Source organism: Labeo rohita, chromosome 6 (assembly GCF_022985175.1).
Source record: "Labeo rohita strain BAU-BD-2019 chromosome 6, IGBB_LRoh.1.0, whole genome shotgun sequence".
Classification (NCBI taxonomy): Eukaryota; Metazoa; Chordata; class Actinopteri; order Cypriniformes; family Cyprinidae; genus Labeo; species Labeo rohita.
This window is the reverse complement of record NC_066874.1, coordinates 34,940,074-34,954,632: the sequence shown is the minus strand read 5'-3', so window position 1 is coordinate 34,954,632 and position 14,559 is coordinate 34,940,074. Positions and strand designations below refer to the sequence as shown.

At 36.2% G+C, this 14,559-nt stretch overlaps 1 protein-coding gene across 9 annotated transcripts in view; it reads right to left on the bottom strand.

Annotated features, from left to right (window-relative positions):
* Window positions 1-14,559, bottom strand: part of LOC127166718 (R3H domain-containing protein 2) — a 53,827-nt gene that overhangs the window by 8,347 nt on the left and 30,921 nt on the right. For 6 of the 9 annotated variants that reach the window (XM_051112208.1, XM_051112214.1, XM_051112211.1 and 3 more), the window contains exons 5-18: window positions 14,053-14,142; window positions 13,712-13,835; window positions 12,862-12,940; window positions 12,269-12,328; window positions 11,393-11,533; window positions 11,204-11,312; window positions 11,026-11,121; window positions 10,621-10,652; window positions 9,502-9,555; window positions 5,715-5,947; window positions 4,316-4,542; window positions 3,675-3,776; window positions 2,555-2,833; window positions 647-776 (exon numbers count right to left, since the gene is read on the bottom strand). In XM_051112208.1, the coding sequence (XP_050968165.1) occupies window positions 647-776; window positions 2,555-2,833; window positions 3,675-3,776; window positions 4,316-4,542; window positions 5,715-5,947; window positions 9,502-9,555; window positions 10,621-10,652; window positions 11,026-11,121; window positions 11,204-11,312; window positions 11,393-11,533; window positions 12,269-12,328; window positions 12,862-12,940; window positions 13,712-13,835; window positions 14,053-14,142 (1,756 nt within the window). Of the gene's footprint in view, window positions 1-646; window positions 777-2,554; window positions 2,834-3,674; window positions 3,777-4,315; window positions 4,543-5,714; window positions 5,981-9,501; window positions 9,556-10,620; window positions 10,653-11,025; window positions 11,122-11,203; window positions 11,313-11,392; window positions 11,534-12,268; window positions 12,329-12,861; window positions 12,941-13,711; window positions 13,836-14,052; window positions 14,143-14,559 lie in introns of all 9 variants that reach the window. The other 3 variants (XM_051112217.1, XM_051112215.1, XM_051112216.1) reach the window with 3 other exon arrangements.

Here is a 14,559-nt window from a genome sequence, read left to right as displayed (position 1 = left end):
CCAGAGTCACAATTATGACTTAGTATGTCATATTTCCACTTCTCATAAATGACTCACAAAAAAAAAAATAAATAAATAAATAAATTTTGACAATTTTGATTTCTCAAAATTACAGTTTCTCAATCTCATAATTATGGATTAGGATGTCATAATTTTGACTTTTTATGTGATTGCACATCATGATTCAGTAGGTCAATTTTCACTTTTTAATCTTTAAATTCTAACATTTTATTTTAAAACGTATGGCATTTTTTATATCATAATTATATCTTTTAGCTCATAATGACTTTTTATAATTTATATTTTATTAGTTATATTAATATTTTATATTTAAACTTTTTTTTAATAATTTTTATTTTGTCATAATTTAGAGTTTTTCATAATGATGACTTAGTATGTCATAATAGATTTTTTCCTAATAATGACTTAATATGGCATAATTATGGCTTTTTTCCTCATATTTAGGACATTTTGTCTCATATTTTTGATCTACTTTCACATGATTTTTTTCTTAATCGCTGGAAACAGGCTTCCATGAGTGTCTCATCTGATGAGCTCTGCTCCAAAAGCATGTGAGCTGGTTTTACAGGGAGGATATCATGATGCTGTCTAGAAGCAGAGGAACAGGAAGTGATGTCACACTGACCAGAGGGCTGCGCCGGCGGAGGCAGCGGCTGAGAGCGCTGTGCGGGGTACGACACCTGGTGAGAGATGGAACGGTACTGCTGGCCTGAATTCGGATACTGTCCTCCAGTGGAATAATACTGAACCTGGATCTGAGACAGCAGAGAGAGAGAGGGATGATGACAACACATACTGCACATCATTACCTCTGATACTGCCCACACACACACAACCTTGAGTATTATGTGCTGCTCATATTACAGGAACGCTCTGATGGAATATAAAGACTGTGATTCACCGTTTATTATAGCGGTGGGTGCAAGGACCATAATCTAATATCACTGTATGAGTCATTTATTAATTATATCACAGTATAGTAACTTTGCTGGATGTTCAATAAATACATGGGATATATTTTATACTACTCTTTTGCTTTATACTCCGGTTTGTTAAATATAAACATTTACACAGTGGATGTCGCAAGTTGATTTCATGACAGATTTATTGAAACACATTAAATGTTGAAAAAATATTGATATTCATCAAAATGATAACTGATTAAAAACAAGAAATCAATATTTTGAAGCCAGCTCTAAAAATTTTTGCACAGGATAAACAATTCTCCCGCTGCACGTTATCAGCCGCTCGGTATAAAGCGCAGCGGAAACAGCAGGTGTGTGCGATTACAGCGCGTTTGCACCAGGAGAGTGTGATTCACAAACACAAACATTCCTTCACAACAATCACACTCAGCTTCCTTCTCACACTTCCTTTTCTAACTAAAGTTCTCCATCCCTGCTGTGCCAGCTTCCCGTTTCCTCCTCGCACAGCGAAAGAGAGTCTGCTAATACTTTTTGGAAATTACAGCTTTTCACCTCAGGATTGGAGCTGAACGCATTTGACAGCTGCTGTTTTGTTTTAAATCCGGAGTATCTTGTGATTTGATGAGAGGGTCAAATGCATGTTTTTTTTTTAATTTGTTTTTTTTTTTTTTTTTTTTTAGATTTTTACTGTTTTGATACAGTAAAAGTTGTAAAATATTATTACAATGCATAAGTACAGTTTTTTTTTTGTATTTTAATATGTTAAACTGTATGCAAGTCAGCTTCTGCCACTGAAATAAAAAATAAAGAGAATTTCCACTTTCTTTCACAATTCAGATTTTGTTTTCTGCAATTCAGAGAAAGTCAGAATTGCATGATGTAAACTCAGAATTGCAAAATGCAAGTTTGTATCTCACAACTGCGAGTGTATAATGCAGAGTATTATAAAAACATAAAATATACAAACTTTCATTTTGCAACTGAGTTTAGATCATGCAATTCTGTTCCTTTTTTCAGAATTTTGACTTCACATCGTGCAATTGTTTTTTGTTGTTGCCATGGAATAAAAAAATCAAATAGGCAACTTTTATCTCACAATTCTAACTTTTTCCCTCAGAATTGCAAGTTTATATCTCACAATTCTGAATTTAAACAGAAAACCTGAATTGTATTTCCAATTGAGTCAGACCTGTAAGTTATAAACTCAGAAAAAAAAGTCTGAATTTAGAGATAAAGAACCACAATTAACGTTATTTTATATCCTTTGACAAAAACAAGCTTTCATAAAACTGTAATTGATTGCCGCAATCAAAGCTGAATTTTCAGCATCATTACTCCAGTCTTCAGTGTCACATGATCCTTCAGAAATCATTCTAATATACTGATTTGCTGCTAAACAAACATTTATGATTATTATCAATGTTGAAAATGTTTGTGCTGCACAATATTTTTGTGGAAACTGATACATTTTATTTTGTAGGATTCACAGATGAATAGAAAGTTCAGAAGAACAGCATTTATTTGAAATCTTTTGTACCATTATAAATGTCACTTTTGATCAATTTAAGGCATCCTTGATGAACAAAAGCCTTAATATGTGTGTGTACCTGCTGCGGTGGAGGTGGCGGCTGCATGTATCCCTGTGCGGGCGGTGCTGTCTGTAGGATGGGTTGTGTTGGCGGAGGCGGTGGTGGGGGTGGATGTGGGTGTGGAGCGGCGGGCTGGTATCCAGAGGGCGGTGGGGGCATGATGTAGCTGGGCTGGGGTGGAGGATGCTGGGATAGTACGGCGGGCGGAGGTTGGTAAAGGCCGGGCGGCTCCGGTGCCTCGCTGGAGCCCTGACGGCTTAAAGACATCTGCCCGAAACCTGGAGTCAGTTCATCTCCCTGAACAGAGACGGAGAGAGATCAGCAGGAGTCGCTTCAAACCCTAGTAAACAATCTCACTGTCTACATGAACAACATCCTAACAGTCATGGAGATTCATATGCAACTGATCTGAAACGCTCTTCATGCACAGCATCTCTGTTAATCACAAGAATGCAGCACAAAATTGGAGCTTCTCACATGAAATTAAAAAAAAAAAAAAGACTGATTCAAACTGAGTCAAGTTTTAGCATTTTGTTAAGCTAACAATGCAATATTTGAAGCAATACTCTCTATCTTATTGAAATTGTCAAGGCATTCTGGGATAACTTTACTTGCAACTATTAGTATATAACTAAAATAAAACGAAATTTAATAAAACAAAACAAAACCAGAAGATAATCCACCCAGAGTAGTTGACAAAAAAGCATTAAAAAAAATAAAAATAATAAATTAAATTAAATTAAATTAAATTAAATTAATAAAAATGGCATCTACTTGAAATAAAAAACGAAACAAAACCACATAAAATAAAATAAAAAATGAAATAAAAGATATTTGCCCAGAAAAGTTGTAACAGGACCATTTTTCATCTCAAATAACACATTTGGGTACAAAATATTTAATACATGCTCATTAGCAAAAATAAAATCTGCACATTTCTGCTTAGCTCTTTAAAAATCTGCCATATTTAAATTTGTTCAATCAGCAGATTTTTGCAACAAATACCTAAAAAAAATACCTAACAAAAGAGAAAAGAATGGCAAAACACAATATCCAGCAGAAGAGCAGAAAAGTGAGCGAGAGCAATTGAAGGGAAATGAAGGGCAAGATACAGGACAGGTGAGCAGAGCTGAAGTACCATGTTGTACTGCTGGGAAGGAGAAACAGGCAGGATGACCTGAGGGCACGAAGGGTTTGAGTAAGACACAGCCTGCGCAGACGGCTGCAGAGACGCCACCGGCTGCAGAAAGACAGAGAGAGAGCAGAGGAACAGACGTTCAGAAGGAGGAAACCAGAAGAAGGAATCGTGTTAGAGGGACGCAAGCGGAAGGAGAGGTTAGAGAAGAATGTTCTGTTCATGGACCGAGAAACTGACATACTAAATCTGACAGGAGCTCTGCTGTACTCAAAGGACATATAATTAAATATCAAATCAAATACCAAAAAATATACATACATTTTTTTTTCCAGAAATGAAAAATCTAGTTTCCTGCAAATAATTATCTCCTAAATTACTGAGTTTAAATATCAATTAAGATTTTTTTTTTTTTTTTTAACAAAATACTTTTTTCTTAATTCACAAAATTTGATCTATTCTTTTATTTCAAACTGTACAAACTTATTTTTTATTTGTTTTATGAAATTTTGTCTGTGCACCTTATTCCACAATAAATGATAGTTGCTGCTGTGATATTAAAAGACTTTTTATGGCTACTGTAAGTTTAAAGTGCAGTTCAGATGTTCAGTATAGTGGCTTTCCAGTACGATTTCTGTACTCACCTGAGGCAGCATGTGATTGTGTGCGCTGATGGCGTGCTGTGCGTGCTGCGTGTGAGTGTGTGTGTGTGCGTGTGTGTGAGTTGGGGTGGGCAGCAGCGGCGGGGCGGGCGGTTGGCTCTGGGGCTGAGGGGCTCCGGAGGGGCAGTTTGGGGGACACGGCAGGAGGCCACGGCTCTGCTGGGGCGGCTGAGTGGGCGTACAAATGTCCGGAGCGACTGTGGGAAGACCTGAGAGAGAGACAGACAAAGAGGGGACAGAAATGCAATAACGTAGATGGCACAATAGATAGAATAGAATACCAGAGCATATAAAATATTGCAATAGTGTTATATTCCTATGAAAATAAGATTCAAAAATAAAATTTAAAAATAAAAATATATTGCAAAAAAAAAACAAAAAAAAAACAAAAAAAACAGTTATTACTGTTATTCACCTCCCTTCAAAAAGAAACTAATGCATTTTGGAAAAAAAAAAAAAAAAAAAGTATGTCTCTTCCCAGCAAAAATTGAAAGATGTGAACTTGAAATGCAGAATTGCAAAATGTAAGCTCAAACTGCAAACTGAAAACACAATTGTGAGTTGTAAACAGAACTGCAAGATGTAAACACAGAATTGGGAGTTATAAATGCAGAACTGCAAGACGTAAACTCAAATTGCAAGCTGTAAATGCAGAATTGCAAGATGTAAACTAAACTGCGAGCTATAAACGCAGAATTGGGAGCTATAAATGCAGAATTGCAAGACCTAAACTCAAATTGTGAGCTGAAAAAACAATTGTGAGTTGTCAACTTGAAATTGCATGCTGTAAATGCAGAATTGTAAGTTGTAAACAGAATTGCAAGATGTAAACTGTAAACTCAAAATTATGAGCTATACTCAAATTGCAAGCTGAAAACAATTGTGAGCTGTCAACTCGAAATTGCAAGCTGTAAACGCAGAATTGTAAGTTGTAAACAGAACTGCAAGATGTAAAGACAAAATCGCAAGACGTAAACTTAAACTGCAAGCTGTAAATGCAGAATTGGAGGATGTAAACTCAAATTGCCAGCTGTAACTTGAATTGAAAGTTGTAAACGCAGAATTGCGAGATGTAAACAAACTGCAAGCTGTAAACGCAGAACTGCAAAGTTTCTTCCAAGCAAAAATTGTTTACAGAGTATGCTGGGATGTTTTGTTTTTAAAAACTTGTAGTGGCAAAAAATTCATACTCTTTTGTGAAAATACTAAGATGCAATGAGCAGCAGGATTTTGGCCTTTGCATCTGCATCTCTTGTTCTACATGACTACAAGATCACAGCTTTGATATATGATGGATAGCTGCTGCATTGTGCTTACAAAAGAGAGTTTTCTCCCAAGCACATTCAGCAAGAATGAACCTAACACAGGGTGCATGCGTTACCTGTGCGGGAGCCCCTGGCGCTGCCCTGCGACCCCTTGCTGCCCAGACTGTCTCCGCGCGTGAGGATGGAAATCCCGCTGAAGCTGCTGGCTTTGGTGACCGGAGGTCTGAGCGTGCGGTTGGAGCTGTCCGAGTCTGTGCTGCTCCACGGACGCGGTTCCAGGCTCTTCATGTCGCTGTCGGTGCTGCTCTGGCGACTGCTGGACGCCCGGCTGGAGCTTTCCCTGTTTCCCCTGCGGATGGGACGAGAACACACACACAGATCTCTGTGAAAACAAAAAGAAACACTCACAAATGCTCACTGTGACAGTCCAAACACACACACAAACAAACATGCAGATCCATCACTGGAACTACACACAAACTCGGTTGCAAGTTATCGGACACAAAAAGGAGAAAAGTGCTGACAAGAAACACAAACCTGAACTTAAAACACACGTAAACATCAGACACGTAACACACACCAGGGCTGCACCGCACAGCCACCACACTCGCATTAATGCAACAGCATGGAGCGGCTGGTTTGCAGTGCTGCTCATGCGCTCATGCATGAGGATTTTCTTGTTTAAATGCATATTTAGAAACTTTGCTTGTGTAAATGATGAGTTTTATTTACCGTGCAGCCCTACAACAGACACAAACACACACAGGTCCATCACTGTTAAACTATTGCATTCACACTCAGATCTGTGTGCTGCACTGCCCTCCTGCAAAAGAGCAGCTTTTGAGAAAACCAATAAACAATCAATCAATGGCTCTGTGCATTTAACAGCAATTCAAGAGTTCAGTAAATGTCCATCAGTCGTCTTATGTTAAACCGATCATCTTTGCTTGTGCGTGGCTTTCTTTAAGTTTCATGAGCAATTTTACAAAATGCAGATGCAACAGACTAAATTTAAATATTTTGTGCAAACAGTGAAAAATATTTGTATTAAAAATGCACATTAGCATAAGATAATTGAAACGACTAATCTGTAAAACGCATCCCGGTATTGCCAGATGACTTATTTGACTACGGAAACTGGGATTGGAGCTGACATTTACGTTTTAGAGCATCTTTTCCACATTTTGTACACTGAAGACTAAAACTACAGAACAAAAAACGACTGGGAACACACACACACAAGTTTCCCCAAGACATACAGAAAAAGGTGATGAAACCAAGCATTTCATCTTATAATCTAATGCAACAAATGTGATTTTGCATCAGCAAAAAGATTAAAGTAGATCCACTCCAGCACAAAATTATCAGAATAAAGCTGATAAAAAGTACCAATTTGATTGGATGACAGACCTCAAAGGCAAAACTAGGACTTACTCACAAATTACTTTATAATACGTTTCCTTGCCTTTTCATAGTCTACAACCATGACAGCACACTTTGGACAAGTGACACTCTCTCACAGTTTGGACAATTTTTCTTTGCAAGTCTGAATTTATATCTCACAACTTAGACTTTGTCATAATTGCTAGATGTAAATTCAGAATTGCGAGCTGTCAATTTGAACTGTGAGTTGTAAACACAGAATTGCAGGTTGGAACTCAAATTGTGATCTGTAAACTAGAACTACGAGCTGTGAACTTGAATTGTGAGCTTCAAACGCAGAATTGCAAGATGTAAACTCAAACTGCGAGTTGAAAACAGAATTACGAGCTGTCAACTCGGAATTGTGAAGTGTAAACAGAATTGCAAGATGTAAATATAGAATTTTGAGGTGTCAACACAGAATTGCAAACTAAAAAAAAAAAAAAAAAAAAAAAAAAAAAAAAAATCGCAAGCTGTAAGTCAAATTGTAAGCTGCAAACAGAATTGTGAACTGTAAGTGTCGAATTGCAAGATGTAAACTCAAACTGCAAGCTGTAAAACACAGACTTGTAAAAGCAGGTGTAAAAGCAGAATTGCAAGCTGTAAATGCAAAATTGCAAGATTATGAGCTGTCAACTCAGAATTGTGAGGTGCAAACTTGAAATGCAAGCTGTAAATGCAGAATTTAATTCACAGAATGTAAATGCAGAATTGCAAACTTTAAAGTCCAACTGTGAGCTGTATACATAGAATTGCAAGTTGTAAATGTAGAATTCAAGCTGTAAGAACTGTAGAATTTTTCAGTGCAGCAGTCACTGTAATCAGTCTTCTGATGTACAGTGTGTTTGATCTCCTGCTTATGGGAATCACCAGCAGACTGAAGTGTTTTCTGTCAGATGAACCTGTGAACACTTGAACACTGAACTAACACATGTCTGTAATGAACCCCAATCTACTGGGAAACCCAACAAACCCTGCAATCTGTGTGTTTGTGCAGTGTGTGTGCCTGTGTGTGTAATTAATGAATGAGCTATTTTAAGCGGCAGCTGCACCGTCTATTTTAGAGCTGCGCTCACTGCAGACACGCAACGCTCTGCTGCTCCATGACATTTGCCTACTTTCATCCACTCGCGCCCACATTTCTCTTCATAATCACGGAGATGAGATCTGGAATATGATGCAGGAACGTCACGCATTCAACACAGATGCAGGAAGACACTCCAGAAATGCGACACTGGCGTTATTGTGTTACATGAGGAAACATCACACACACATTGGCATCGGTCATACTGTTGTAGCACGGCAAGCAACCAACAGATCCAGAACGTCCTGTTTTGTAACCATAGCGACCGGCAGGATTGGGCGGTATGATGGGATATAGAGACTGACGGCAGATTCAGCCGTGTTTATGGGTACGACAGCCATTTAGACATGGAAATGATGAAGAAACGCAGAATAATGTGAAAATACAAGCAGGACGTGTCCTACAATAGTTAAGGAGAGTTAATGAAGCACAAATTAGTTGTGTACGACTGCCACGAAATAGAAAATGTGAAAATGAATCATCCAATCAGAATTTAGAGTTTATATAATTTAGAGAATTACCTGTTTGTATTCAAATTATATATTACAAAATCATAATACTTATGATTTTAAATACTTCAGAAGTTTCTCTACTTATTATGTATATTAATATAATATACTTAATATACATAAATTACATAAATAGTATATTGTTTTTAATAGGTTTTTTTTTTGCATTTTTTATTGTAAATTTGAATAATGCAAAAGTAAATGTTTTTAAATTAATGTATAAAAGTGACAACGAAATGCATTTTATTATTTACAATAATATGCATTTAAATATCTAGAATACTGTTATTAACATTTAATATTGATTTAATAATTATATATTAATGTTACACGTTAATAATATTTATCATATATTAAATAAGTCATAAGCCACATATATAAATTTGTTATAATGTAACAATATAATGTGTTGTGTGTGTGTGTGTGTGTTATTTTTTTTATTATGGAATGTATTCATCTACATGCAATTGTAAATATTTAATTTATACGATTACACATAAACAGGCAAAAATACTTTGTGATTTATTATTTAGCTATTTTTAGCATTGTAGTATTATAGTATATATGCGTGTGTGTGTGTGTGTGTGTGTGTGTGTGTGTGTGTGTGTGTGTGTGAAACATGACCTGATATACAGTGACTCATACTATGATTTTTGATGTGAGACTTTGATCATACCACCCACCCCTAGTGACTGACCAGCTCCTCCACACACACACACACACACACCAAAATGCAGTTGCATGTCAGAGTGCAGTGATGTTGGTCCATTTCCAGAGACTGAAGTACACAGCAGCCATGCACGGGCCGACAGTGCACTGAGCCAACGCAAAGCAACACACGCTCACCACCGAGACGCAGTGCATGAAAACACACAGCAGAGACTGTACCTAAAAATCTGCCTCCGCTTTTGGGAGGACGAGGAGTAGCCATCAGTGGACAGTCTGTAGGGTCACATTGGAGAAAAGAGTGTCCGTGGGTTACAGGAGGAGTGTGTGTGTGTGTGTGTGTGTGTGTGTGTAGGGACCCACACATGGAAAAAAAAAAAAAAAATAAGAAATCACACTCGCTCTACAGCCTTACAGCACTAGAGGAAGGACTGCTGTGATTTGGACTGTGTCCTTCCGTGAAAGGAAATGAAATGCACACAAAGCATCATTGCTGATCATGCAAGTGCATTTTATGCTTTGAAAACATTTGGTTTGTGTGATGCATTTATCACTATTGTTCAGTCTGATAATTTAATCGTGTAACTGAAGTCACATTGTATATAGACGGATACATAGATAAAGTTGTTTTAAAAAAAGTGGTTTTAAGAGTTGTAAAAACAAACAAACAAACAAAAAAAATAAAGTAGTTAATAGAGTTGAACATTAAATTGTTACATGGTAAAACTATTTCAGCATTCGTTACATCAGAGCTTTAAAAAAAAAAACGTAACCATCATAAATCATAATCACAACTCACCAATTAAAAAAAACAAAAAAACAAAAACAAAAACCTTTTTAATTATAACAGTTTCCAAGCATTGAGCTTTTCTGTAAAGAGGACTTCTTAAAAGTAGATATTAAAAATAGTTAAAAGAGTTGGACATTAAATTGATAGTTGAACATGAATTTGTTAAATTGTAACACTGCATTCAAGAATTAGTTACATCAGCGCTTCACACCCACACACGTACCAAAAAAAAATTAAAACAACTGAAATAACTACAATCTCGCTAAAATAGATATTTTAAATAAGTAGGAGGGTTAGAGTTAACTTGTTAAATAACTTTTCCAGCACATTTTTAAACAAGCAAAATAAATAAAACTCAATTTAAAAAAAAAAAAAAAAAAAAAAAAAAAAAAAAAAAACTTAATTCATGGCTGATCATGCACATTTTTTGTCTTTAAAACAAAACCAAAAAAGCTTTTGTCTGAATCTCTCATTTGTAAAACATACAACTAGATTAAACTATAGATGTAGAGTTAGCAGTGGAGATCAGTTAAGGCAGGTTTGTGTCTTACCTGTTGTCATTGATGTACCCATTCTGTGAGGACTGTAATGAAAAACAAAACACATGCATCTGCATATTATTGCTTTTGCCTGATTTCACTGTATTATGTGCACCGTATTTTGTCATAGGCGATTTTTTGCACTGAAATGAATTTAAGGATTCTATAAAGCTGTCTATAGGGTTATGGTACTTTTTGTACTTTTGAGCTTGGCAGATGAAGCACTAATTATTCCAAAGCTGTTCCACAGCAAACAAATAAGAGCTTTTGTATCACTGAAACATGCATTTTCTGTAAAGCTGCTTTGAAATGTTCTGCATTGAGAAAACTGCTCTACAAATAATTAAATCAAAATTTGGCCAGAATGCATGCATGCATGCTTTTGAGTGAAGCGTTCCTTAAAGGCAGTGATCTTACTTCTCGCGCAAAGATGCGATCTCTGACGCGCTGGTACTCTTCCTCTCGCTCCTCGATGGACTTACTGCGACGGCCGTCCTGCAGCGGTACCCGGATCTGACCGCCAGAGAGATGCGACAAAAATCAAAAACGTGTCACTGAAATATAATGATAGAGTAAAACGGTGTGACACACAAACCTGATTATCGTCCTTATCCATGCTGGCATCGTCTCGCTTCAAAATGAACTTCTTCTGAAAGTCCATGTTGCGCTCATCTTTAATGTGCTCAGAGAACCTCTGCTCAGGGCTGAAACACACAGAGATTGAGTTGGATTATTTTCAGAGACGACGCATCACGATCATTCGCATCATCTGCCGGCGTCTTACATGCGTGTGTTGCTGGTCTTGTTGATGATGACCGCTTTGCCCGTTTGGTCCACGTTGTGATCCATGCCAAAGTAGGCAGCGACCCGATGCAGCAGCATGCGATGATATGAGGTCATTTGAGGAAACTTCTTATACTGATTACTGAAAATATAAATGCAAAAACAGCCTTAGTACAAAGAAATCACAACACATTAACCGCAGCAGCACCAGCCTTGACCAAATTAGTAATAGAAAAAAACTGAATAGAACCGTTTAATAAAACTCTCTCTAAAATTCATGCATATAAGTAACAGAGTAAAACCACATTAGTGCAATGCTCACAAACCACCAAAAGGGGGCAACAAATATCAACTACACAAAGGAAAAAACACCAACATATACTATGGCAAAAGGGAGACATTTTCATATACACACACTTTAACCATTTCAATTAATATATTTTCATATTTAAAAAAAAAAAAACAATTTATGAGAATATCTGTACATATGTAAATATATAGTTATTTAATTTTAATTAAATGTTTATATTATATAAAAATATTATAATACAAATTTAAAATAAAAATAAGACAATATGCACACATGTAAAATAATATATCATAAAAATATAATTATTTGTTATATTTTATTTTTTACTTATTACTATTTTTTATGTTTTATTTATTTTTTTTTTTTTTTTTTTTAATTTTGACTAGATAAATAGAAATTATTTATATAATCTATTTTTATACATTTTATCACATTTTACTTGTTACAACCAGACCTGTTTGTACACATGAAATTAAATAATTTGAAACTATATACACATACGTACAATAAATAAATAAATAAATATTACATATAAAATTAAATATAAATTAATATATATAGACTTACTTCTCATCACTTATGAACTCCAGAATATCCTGTTCCAGCTTGAGCAGCATCATTCTGTCTCTAAAAAAGTAAAGAAGAATTCAGAAGTAAAACTGATGCAGAAGAACAGAAAAACAAATCAGATTAGTTAAGGTACAAGTTAAGGTACACACATTTGTTACACATTATCACATTTAAAATGTCCTACAACTTCATATGTTAAATAGACAATACTAATCTTGGTACTACTGAACACTTAATAACATAATACTCATGCAAACATCAGCATATAAATGCATTACCGTAAAATCCACGACTAATTCACATTTAGGTTCATACACTGAAAAACGCTTTACAACTGAAAGCTGGAAAACATCACAAACTCTTTTTCTCAGTTGTGAAATCTGGGCTCCTTCAGCACACTAACTACTATAATACAGGACTTCTTCTCGTATACTACTTAGGACAGAGAGTGTGTGATTTGGGATGCAGCCAGAGTGAGCCTGACAAAGGAAAATCCGAGTGTAACCAGAGACAGAAGAGTTTGTGCGCGAGACGTCGGCGGTGTCTGATATCAGTGTTGTGTCTGAACGTCAGGACGGAGGCTGTCGTACCTGGGGTTGTTTTTCAGTGTGTTCACCAGGAACTCGTGCACGTCAATCCCTGTGGAATCAGTGTACTCCTGACTGGAGTCTGGAACAGAACAGAAAACAGAGTCAGAATCAGATGTGAACATCACCCTTTAGAAAATGAATGATGGTTTAATCATGAAGCGGGTCATCGGGTTAAACGAAAGCCATTATTATTCATGTTTTACAGTATTGCTTAGTTGCACCACGACTCGTATAGAGTGAATCTTATTAAAAAAGACTTACTAAAAGCTAAAAACCATGAATCAAACCAGCCAGCAACAAGGAGAATCACATTACAAGCTTATTTGAAGTAAAAAAAAACATGAAAATTGGGCAAAAACACAAAGATACAAGACCTAAGAGCTTTAATAATAGAAAAAAACTACAGTCCCATGATGCGTTGCAAATGTCAATCAAAATGAAAGAGACAAAGAAACTTATAACTATTTAAGGTTGTTTGTTATTTACTGTAGAAATGTTTTAATTTTAAATGCATGTATAAACAAATATTTAAGTACTTTAAAATACTATTTTCAATTGGAGTGGGCGGAGCTAAATCTCTTATCTGGCATGCTCACTCCGATTGGTGGATTGGTGCACAGCATCATGGGTAATGTAGTTTTTCAACACAGATTCTGCTGTTCAATTAATGTAAACACAAGGTTCAACAAAAGCATATACATCTGTCAACAACCTCGGAGTTCACAACACAGTCTTTAAAGGTTTACGAGTTATTGTTGAGAAAACGAATGGAGTTTTTACTTCCAAAACCCACTGTTGTGCTCTTTTGTATCGTATCGTGAAAACAGGAACTAGTTTTTGAGGATCTTACCGCGTGAGAGCATCTTGCGTGGAGTTTTATCCTTCTTTTCCCTTTCCTCATTCTCGTACTCGTCTTTTGAGGATTTCTCCTCCTCTTTATCAGACGGACAGCTGATGTGAAGCTGAATGATGTCCTTCATGGGCAGAGTCAGATTAAACAAACAAAACAAATGAATATTAATAAATACTGAATATTTATAAGCATGAATATATGAATGTTAATTATTAACTAATGTTAGCTTGATAAGAGAATCTTATCAAGAGATCTTGCACAGGTCAGGCTTTACAAATCATGATCTTGATTGTTCATAATCGCTGGCCTCATCAAGCCACCAGTGTTTGTGTATTTACCTGTGATTCTGGAGGACCATCGGTTGAAAACGGTCCTGACGATTCTTCACAAACTGCAAGACTCCTCACCAGTTTTAGCTTTGCATTCGACTGAGATACAAGACAGAACGTTCACAGACATCAACACCACAATCAAATCTGAGAGATTATTAAAATAAACAAGGTGAAGCTATATTTCAGGCAAATGGAACAGCTGTTAGTTTTGAATACTGTGCTGCTGCTGTCCACTAACGAATTAGAATTTCACATTTCAGTTCATATTGAGCATGTGAAACTTCATTCTGCATTCATAAACTTTCATTAAAAACATAGTAACTCTGTCCATCTCTGCAGCATCTTTTCTGCTGATGCAAACGAGACTGTGACGCAAGGAATCATATGCTGCCTGGATGACTGTATTTATGCGACTAGTACAAAGTAGTAATTACTAGTGGGAAGCTCTCTGACAGGAAGCCTGTCAATTAAAGAATCACAACGAGAAAGAGAAGGAGAAGAATTGCCCAATGC